General features: G+C 38.3%; 2 protein-coding genes across 5 annotated transcripts; one reads left to right on the forward strand and one right to left on the reverse strand.

Moving 5' to 3' along the window:
• Positions 1-261: 261 nt before the first annotated feature.
• On the forward strand, positions 262-9,243 carry LOC108886523 (transmembrane and coiled-coil domains protein 1). 4 transcript variants are annotated; one of them, XM_018681432.2, is made up of 12 exons: positions 1,525-1,615; positions 2,311-2,376; positions 5,116-5,142; positions 5,444-5,512; positions 6,028-6,120; positions 6,498-6,516; positions 7,058-7,089; positions 7,202-7,239; positions 7,357-7,417; positions 7,696-7,733; positions 7,853-7,913; positions 8,754-9,243. In XM_018681432.2, exons 2-12 carry the CDS (start codon positions 2,325-2,327, stop codon positions 8,798-8,800), a joined length of 537 nt encoding a protein of 178 aa, XP_018536948.1. In that variant the 5' UTR covers positions 1,525-1,615; positions 2,311-2,324; the 3' UTR covers positions 8,801-9,243. The 4 variants fall into 4 exon arrangements, with proteins under 4 accessions (XP_018536943.1, XP_018536942.1, XP_018536948.1 ...); XM_018681433.2 differs by lacking the exons at positions 1,525-1,615; positions 2,311-2,376 and adding an exon at positions 4,585-4,984; XM_018681427.1 differs by lacking the exons at positions 6,028-6,120; positions 6,498-6,516; positions 7,058-7,089; ... (3 more) ...; positions 7,853-7,913; positions 8,754-9,243 and adding exons at positions 262-615; positions 955-1,396 and having other exon boundaries at positions 1,480-1,615.
• On the reverse strand, positions 2,990-4,281 carry LOC108886526 (protein B4). The gene is made up of 5 exons (XM_018681438.2): positions 4,173-4,281; positions 3,815-4,071; positions 3,625-3,733; positions 3,491-3,540; positions 2,990-3,285 (listed from the first exon to the last, which is right to left on the reverse strand). The coding sequence occupies exons 1-5, from the start codon at positions 4,264-4,266 to the stop codon at positions 3,025-3,027; spliced, it is 771 nt and encodes a 256-aa protein (XP_018536954.1). The 5' UTR covers positions 4,267-4,281; the 3' UTR covers positions 2,990-3,024.

Below are 9,243 nucleotides of genomic sequence, written 5' to 3' on the forward strand. Positions count from 1 at the left end.
AGAATTTTGTTTTTTGGCCACAAGAGAGACTGCTAAATCATCACTAGATTTAACAGCATACCCACCATGATGCGTCATGTGGTGAGTATGCTTCTTTGAGTCAACAGGAGAGTCAGGACGTATCAGCACAGCCCACACAGTCCTGAGAGGAGGTAATTAGGAACAATAACAATCACCTGTGTGGGTTTACTGTAGGTGCACAGGACATTTTAGAGACTATTTCCCCTCTTTTTGCACCTTGGAGGTAGGTATAGCATAAAAACTACAGGTGGGACCAATATGAGAGTTTCCCAATCTTTTCAGGGAAAATAGTTCGTTTCTGTTTCATAGTGTTCACTCACTGAGCACTGAATGGTGTAGACTGTATTCGCTGTTGCTAAGCAACTTGAAAACCAGTTAACGGTCGGTGCGACGTTAGCTAGCTAACTGCTAACACCGAAATGGAAACGTCATTCATATGAGTTGACTTTGCTCGCAAAATTGAACGCCGAGCACACTTAAAACAGTTGTATGGTAGTTTACAGAATTAAACCACTGGGATAAATGCGTTTATATATTAACACTAAGTGGAAAGTATCGAAAAATATCAACGTGGCTATCCCACCATGATGCCAGGTAAGTGGTAAGTACCTAGTTAGCTAGCAAAATAATTACAAAAGACATTTTTATCTCAATTAAGGTTCTTCTATAGATGTGTGAACATGCAGATTTTAATCTCAGTTCTTGTGTAAAATCTTTACCTCCAACCCAATTCTGTTGAACCTCATACCCCACAGAGGTCCCATGGTGAGATTGTCACCTTGAAGCAGATCTCTGAATTGAATGTTTAATCTTTCTATAGATTGCATGTCTGTTTACTCTGCCGAAAGTCATAGTCTTAATTTTAATATTACAATAACAAAGTGGTCCATTAGCCTCAGTAGCAGCCTGTTAACCTAATCCTGCCCATCACAGGTGACAGGAGGCCTCTCTGGCCTCTTTCAGCTGTGGTGTCCAAGCTGGGAGGAACCTCATCCCTCATCTACAACAAGTCTTACAGCACTCATAACATTGCAGCCCTGACTGACTTGGATGAAACCCAGGGAGACAAAGATTTTAGCCCTGGGGAATCGAGGACCATTGGAACAGGGCAGCTGCAGCCCAGCCCAAAGTATGGCAGTGATGAGGACTGTCCTAGTGCTACTTCTGGCTCTGCAGGAGCCCCTGGAGAATCCTGTAGCTCCAGGAATAACACCCCCGATCATGCCCAGGCCTCAGGTTTTGATGTTTTACTCCACGAGGTCCAAGAACTCTGGGAAAAACAAGGTCAGCTTCAGGACAGCCTTGAAAACTTAAAAGCCTTATACCAACAAGAGTACACAGTGATAGAGGAGGCTCTAGAAGAAGAACGATGCAGGTAATGTGCTTAAAGTGTAAAGTTCTCTGTGGTTGGAAGGCATCATGTACTGATAGTAATGTTCTTGTTATTGTGTTTTGCAGGTGTGAACTTTTAGAAGAACAACTCAATAACTTGACAGAACTGCACCAGAATGAAATTTTGGTCTTGAAAGAGGACCTAGCCAGCATGGAGGAGAAGACTGATTATCAGTTCTATGACAAAACAACACATATTCATGTAAGCCCCACTAGAATAATCAGTTGTTACACCAGACATTTTGATATTGCATAGCAATAACTGTGTGTATGTCAGTATTGTGTACTCTTGCTCACTGGAATGGAGCAATTATTAATGAATAGGAATAAATACATGTGTGCCGTTTCACCTCATGGCCAATACTGGATTACAGTACTAACTGATCAAAGTGGGACACTGCCCCAGTGCTGCAGAATAGTCCAGGCTAACTATGTCAACCTGTAACTTCATTAAAAATCTGTGTAGGGTAGGAATACATTACCAAAGCACAATATCTGATAAGAGCCTTTAGATGGGTCCTGCCTTTTTACAAATCTTGAGGCTGTATCTCAAGATAGAGGTGTCTGTCAAAATCTAGATTTGATGTCAAATTTATTTTTTATTTTTTGAAATAATGTAGGTTTTAAATGTTGCCTATTCATAAATTTGATATGTTGCTACACAGGAAATCTGGTACCAGGTTGTACACCAGCACAGAAAAACTCAACACCTTTAATGTGGGACTATCAGGTGGTTAACAGGAGCCCAGCAGCTAATTTTTGCTTTCAATACCATCAATTTTGTCATGGCTAAGTTCAAATACCTGCCATGGAAAAAGGTTACAACTATCACAAGAGGCGCTACCCAGATAAGTCATTCAGGCACCCTCATTGACAATTTTTATCTCTGACCTTTAGGAGGCGCTGGAGGCATGTCAAACACGTATCTCCAAGATGGAGCTGCAGCAGCAACAGCAGCAGTTGGTACAGCTGGAGGTTTTGGAGTATGCCACAGTGCAAACTCTTGTTGGAAAACTAATCAATGTGCTGCTAGCTGTCATGGCAGTGGTTTTGGTGTTTGTGTCCACAGTGGTGAACTGTGTTACCCCTTTGATGAAAACATCCAGCCGCCTGCTTTCTACACTGCTGTTTATAGTCCTCCTCCACTTACTCTGGAGGCACTGGGGTGTCATATCAGAGTATCATTATCACCTTTTCTGCATTCAGCATCCTGAAAAGGCAGACAATCAAACTTGACTGACATCATTTTGGCATCTTTATCAGGAACCCAACTGAAAAAAAAAAACAAAAAACACTACACTAAAACATTAAGTGTCCAATCCCAGAGAGTAAGAGATCAGATAATAACAGTATAAGAAGTAAACCAGTCAAATTTAATCTAAAAGTTTTGATGAAGCTGAATCTTAACCTCAAAGTTCTTACACCCATTTTTAGCCACAGGACATTCAGCAACATCCACATCATAATTAAATGTTGCTTCCTCATTGTTTCAAAAATAAACAGCATTAAGTTCCTGTAGATTTGGGGGAAAAAAAAAAAAACAACACACCAGCTCCAAAAAGTTAAGGTTTTATTGCAAAACAAAATAGCTTAAAATAGTGAATTATAAATCTACTCTGCAGTTTTCTTCCCTCGTTTCCCAGTTGCTTTAGAGGCAGGAGCATCACTGCCTGCTTTAGCAGCCTTGCTCTGGGATGCCTTTCCTCCCTTTCCCTCCTTGGTGCCCTTTGCTGCCTTCGTTTTGGTTGAATCAGAGGCTCCTTTGTCGTCTTCTTTCTCTGCAGATTTTTTGGCTTTTGGCTTCTTTGCTGGAGCAACCTTTGAGGGAGCAGCATCTTCATCTTTCTTTGACTTTTTGGGAGGCTTTGACTCCTAAAAAAAAAAAAAAAAAGGGGGTGGGGTGGGGGGGGGTCACTTTCATACTTAAATGTTTTCAGATCACTATCATTTTCCATTTTAGTTCAACCCAATTATTGTTTGTTGATCTACTAACAGTTAATAGGAGCAGAGAGCATGTATACTCAGCCAACCCTCAGTAAGTTTAACTTCTCAGTTCCAGATCATAGTATTGTCTCACCTCCTGTGACTTGGCCTCTTCTTTGGCACCGTCTTTCTTCTTTGTTGCACCTTTAAGATTTTACATGCAATTAAAACAGACACCTGTAAGGTTGGTTTACATTACTGGTGGTGGTAAGCTTATTTTATTCTCACCTGTTTTCTGAGGCTTCTTGGCTCCATCCTTGGCTGCTTTTGGAGCTTTTTGTACATTAGGATCCACGTTCTCAGTTTTTGGCTTTGCCTCCTTGACTTTTGGTGCAAGCTTAAGAGGGGGGACAAAAAAGGCCCGGATTAATAACGTTATTTTACCCGCTTTGATGAGACTGCAGAGTTCACATCTCACCCTAAATTTTCCCATCGCGCCTGTGGTAACAGTGGAGTTGGCAGGCCGCACCAACGTGCCATTCTCGAGTCCTTTTTTTAGGGCTCTACGGACCAAGTGCTTCAACCTCACCAAATCCACCGAGGGGTATTTTTGTTTAATATAGTTCTGTATCGCTTGGGAAGAAACCCCTTTGCGTGAGTCCAACTCTTTAAGCGCTTCCTTCACCATTATGGCTGTAGACGGATGAGCTGCGAGTTTACGCAGCGCCGCAGCATCTGGAGAACAATATTATTGTAAATTCACTGGAAACTGATTGTTTAAAAATATAAAGCTCAACAATTACTTTGCCCTGACTTACTGGCATTTGCGCACAAACCTGATTTCGACTCCGCTTTCTCTTCCACAGACGCATCGTTATCGGACGGTGCAGGTGGATCAGCAGAGTCCGCTGCTGGCTTTTTAGGAGGCATTGTTGAGAATAAAATCTTAAAAGAAAGACAGGGCAAAACAGGCGTGCTGAAGTCTAAAAGTATGCGACACGTGCTTATTGTCCACTCAGCCTTTATGCAGTCGCTTCCGGTAAAATGAGACCAGGTGAATCACATCACTGCAGGTGCAGCGCATTAGGAGCTGTAAATTTAAGCCATAAAGGCTCCTGTTGAAAGACCTCCAACTTCTGCTGGCATTTATTATCTTTCACCGTGTCTAGCGAGATAACAGGACAAGTCTTTGGCAGTGTTTTGAGAACATTTAAAAAGAGCAAGATGTTGCTTCGAATCACTGATGAGGATGTTTTCAAACCGTTAAAAAAAAGCATCAAGGCGCACAAACCAACCCACTCTGTTACTGGTTTTGTGACAGGTTTTCGGTAATAACAAAAGCAGTAGTTTAGAACTGACCTCTATTGCTATGATAGAACTCCATTGGTCTTTATAAACCACTTAGCTCACACTCTGCTATTTTGGGTCTAAGTATAGAACAAGTGCTGGGGCTTCTCAGACTGTGTCAGGTAGTGGAAGAGTTTCTGTGGCCTGTCAGTATTATTCAGTTCTGTGTGGTTTTCCTGAGAGCAAGCAACATAACACAGGTATGTCAAAGTCAGATAGGTCTGGTCTTTGGAGGATTTCTGAACAGTTGGTGTATTCAACTTCATCATGGCTAGATACCTGCTGTTTGTCATCCTCACGTGTGAGTTAAACTCACTATTATAGAATAATTGTAAACTGAATGGCATGTTTTAATTGTTCTGCATTTTGTTGAAATTATTGACAAGTTATTTTTTGCACTTATTTCCTGTTGACAAATTGTCTCTCCAACAGATTCCCTTCATGAGATCAAACCACAAAGTAAGAACATTTTACGTTTCTTGCCCAGGTGTACTGTAATATCTGTATGATTTCAATTTTGACTCCCATCACTTAGAGCGGAAGAACATTAGGAAGGGATCTTGTAATAACCAGTATAAACAGGAGGAATAAAAACAATTTCAATGTGTGCTACCATGACACATACAATACAGACACTGACAAAGATCACAGTTTTTAAATGTTGAAGGAGCAGTCTAGTCTAATGACAGATACATAGATATTTAAATGATATATATAAGTACATATTGTTGTTTTAACAGGCTGTTGTGTCTGACTTTAGGTCTGACTGTTAGCAGTACCAGTGCTTTCACTCCTGTACCTCCTGCAACACCAGTGTCCAGTGATAAGTGTATGTATCTCACTGACTCACTTACTGATTTACAAACTGATTGAGATATGTCTTCATTTTATGTCTTTATGCCCAGGTCTGACCACGTTCTATAATAACCATGACTATATATCAGAATCTAATGGACAGATATCTATTAAACTGGCTCAGCACATGCATGATCTCCAGATGACAAAGTCTTTATTCTTTTTTATTTTGAGCTTTGAGTTGTTTCTTTTGGACAGCACTATATCAAATATATATCTTTTACATTTAAGACCATAAAAATGAGTGACCATGAAATTTGTTGAGCACATTTATGCGTATAAGGGTATAAGTTTATTTGATTTTAAGGACTTAGTCAAGATAAATATAGATTTTACCCAATACTGGCATCACTCTGAAAGCAGCAACAATTGTTGTATTGACTGTATGCACACATGTTCTAGTGTAGTGGTAAAAAGATGGATAAGTACATGTTTTCATTCTGTTGACATGAAATGTGGAACTGACTCTTGTTGATGGTCTCTGTCTAGACTTGTCGATATGGAAGTTGATGGTAGCTGGGACTGGGTCTGGAGTATCTTTGGGCATCATCTTGATGGTATCTGCACTTCTTTCAAGGACAGGTGAGAATTTACTCCTTAGTAAACTGAAGAAAGTTGATCTGAATTTCCAGTGGAGGTTTAATATGAGATATTTTTGTTTGTCACGTTAACAGACAAAGTCTTTAACTTATTATCATTATGTTGTGTATATATATATATATATATATATATATATATATATAGTGTAAAAAGTACAAACAAGCAACAGGCTGTCATTGTATTCTATTCTGAAACATTTTAACTAGCATTTATGCAATAATAGGTTGACAATATTACAGTAGTTTTTATTATAAAGCTTTCAAGACAGACTGCTATGTCTAGTGTTCCCATTTTATTAGGTATTTTTGCATTTTCCTGATATCAATTATTGGTTGATTATTATTTTTTGTATTTTCTAGAAAAATGTGTTCTACTGAGGTAAGTTTGTGTTTTTTTTTTCATTTACATTCATAGTTTGAAAAAAGAGAGCATGTTCACTTCCAGTCAGAGACACTCGCAGACTACGTCCATATAGCATAAATGGTTCCTCAGATCTAAAGTGACTTTCAAAGAATCTGAGCAGCTGTGACGGTTCAGCTTTCACAATGAAATCACCAGCACATTAAACTCACAAATCATAGCATTCACGATTCACAAGTGGCCGTTAACACACATGAACAATAGATCCTAATAAAGACAGTTAATCCAAAATGCTTTAAGGGAGGAAGCTGCAGCAGTGAGTGGTGTTGACAGGACATTATCAGCGATAGTGAGAACTGTACCGGCCACCCTGTGCACTTGTTGCTAGTCAGGTGATGACTAATCATATGTGGTACTGATGAACCACTGTGGAGTAAAGTATATGCTCTTTTAGAAATTACAATCTTTTGTCAATGTGTTCTGCTTATTCTGCTTTTGGCCGTAATGTAGACATGCTGTTTACACCATCCTTTTTCTTTTAAACTTTTTTGCCTTTTAGACCAAAAGCCAACTTCAATGGAAAATCAAAATGTATGTAACAGTGGAATAGCTGTGCCAATGCAACATAACATGATATTCATATCTGTATATTTCATGATAGTTTTATGTTGTAGGTTATCTAATGGTGTTTTTTCTGTTGTAGATGTGTGTGGATATGTAGGAAGATTTAACACTGGAGAGGTGATTAAAAAACAACTTATGCATCTAGTCTGTTGAAATGTTTCCCTTTATTCAGTCATCATGCTGTTTTGGATAAGGCTACTGTCACTTAACCTTGTCTTTATCCTTTTAATAAAGTACTTGCCAGCTGGTTATGATGACACCTACAGTATCGTCACCTATGAATTCAGCATTATTGGTGAGTTCTACCAGTTTGAATATTTTCTACAGTACATTTTTATGCAAGGTGGGTAAGTGGTTTAATTGTCAATCTGGAAGTCCAAATCAATAATATTAATGATAATAAGTCAAGGTGGCCATCTGCCTCGACCAGTTGGGTTGAGAGAGAAAGAGAGAAAGAAAATGTATGCAACATTGGTATAGCTGTGCCAATGCAATAACAATGATATTCATATCTGTATTTTTCATTTACAGTTTTATGTCAAAATTTATCTAATTGTGTTTTTTCTGTTGTAGATGGGTGTGGATATGTAGGAAGACTCAACACTGGAGAGGTAATTTAAAAAAACTTCTGCATCCAGTCTGCAAAAATGTTTTTCCTTCATTCAGTCATCATGCTGTTTTGGATAAGGATACTCTCATTTTACCTTTTTTTTTTATCCTTTTAATAAAGTACTTGCCAGCTGGTTGTGATGACACCTACAGTACCATCACCTATCAATTCAGCAATATTGGTGAGTTCTACCAGTCTATATGTTTGTATGTGTGTATGTTTGTATGTATACTTATCTTTATACCATGGCCACTGAAAATTCTGAATTCTGATTGGTTGAAAGGTGTAATTATTAGTAAGCATCTGATTTAACCAGACAACTGTAATGTATGTGTTTGAATGCCATCACTGAAGTTTTTCTTCTGCTGTTGCAGGAAGATGTTTTGTTTTTGAAGTTTTGCGAGTATCCATTAGGTATTAGAAATATACAACAAAATCAACACTGTGGGAAATTGTAGAAACAAAACTCAAAGTAGTTTCTCTCTACAGGATCTGTGTTTATCACGATGAATGTTCTAATGTAATAATAAGACATGATTCCAGAATAGAACCATTAAACATTCTGAAGGTGTCTTAAGCAGACATATATGCAAATTAGATGTTCTGTTCCATTACAACCATTTTTAACTGTCTGCTGCTGCAGCCATTTTTCTGCCATTAAAGCAGAAGTGGATTTGGCCACATCCTAAATACAGTTGCTCCGTGCACTTTACACCATGAGCTTAGACTGTTGAAACAAAGCCTCTCATCTGCTCATACATATACTGAGATGAAACTAATGCAAAGTGTGAAGAATAATTAAAAATGAATCCCAGCTTGACCAGCTATAACAATAAGATGCTAATATGTAATAGGACATCACTCACAAGGGCATTTTTTCTTAATTGAGAATTTCTTCTTCTTCTTCTTCTTCTACTTATGTATTTTCTGATGTACAATTGACATGACTTTGCATCTTGACATGATGCAGGAAAAGACTTAGATGTTGAATCAAGTAATGTCTGTTTCTTTTTTCCCTCAGAGGAACCAGCTGCATCAGACCAGATAGATACTGTGCACAGCAATTAAACAGCATCTCATGAAGATATAAAATTGTGCTTCCTATGTCTTTTTGGCTTTGCTATTTTCAGTACATGTAAATCGATTATTAGATTGTAGACTGCTGTAATGACCTCATGAATCCATAGCACTGATACACTGATGCTGAAACAAAAGAAACAAAAGACAGGACAGAGGAGAAGATGATATGTAATATTTGTTGCTGTGGTTTATTAATAAAGAAAGTACAAAACCTTTAACTTTACTGCCATTTTCTGAGAAAAACCACCCTGGAAACAAAATGAAAGAAACAGAAATGTTGAAAAAATGTTGAAGAAAAAAACAATTAACTAAAAGTGTAGAAGATTTGATCAAAATATATTGGATGTACAAAGTGTATCATGGCAAGTGGAGGTAAAGTGTATGTGTTTCTCTGGCCTGTCTGTTTTGTTGATTCCCTTCTGATGGTTGCT

Source organism: Lates calcarifer, linkage group LG12 (genome assembly GCF_001640805.2).
Source record: "Lates calcarifer isolate ASB-BC8 linkage group LG12, TLL_Latcal_v3, whole genome shotgun sequence".
NCBI lineage: Eukaryota > Metazoa > Chordata > Actinopteri > Centropomidae > Lates > Lates calcarifer.

What these genes read in the sequence shown, in the direction of transcription:
- LOC108886523 (XM_018681426.2), top strand. An exon ending in CTAGAAGAAGAACGATGCAG is followed by an intron (nt 1,397 to 1,479) that starts GTAATGTGCTTA and finishes TGTGTTTTGCAG; the next exon opens with GTGTGAACTTTTAGAAGAAC. An exon ending in ACAAAACAACACATATTCAT is followed by an intron (nt 1,616 to 2,310) that starts GTAAGCCCCACT and finishes TCTGACCTTTAG; the next exon opens with GAGGCGCTGGAGGCATGTCA.
- LOC108886526 (XM_018681438.2), bottom strand. Translation starts at nt 4,266, where the DNA reads ATGCCTCCTAAAAAGCCAGCAGCGGACTCTGCTGATCCACCTGCACCG. An exon ending in GCGCGATGGGAAAATTTAGG is followed by an intron (nt 3,734 to 3,814) that starts GTGAGATGTGAA and finishes CCCCCTCTTAAG; the next exon opens with CTTGCACCAAAAGTCAAGGA. An exon ending in AAGAGGCCAAGTCACAGGAG is followed by an intron (nt 3,286 to 3,490) that starts GTGAGACAATAC and finishes TTTTTTTTTTAG; the next exon opens with GAGTCAAAGCCTCCCAAAAA.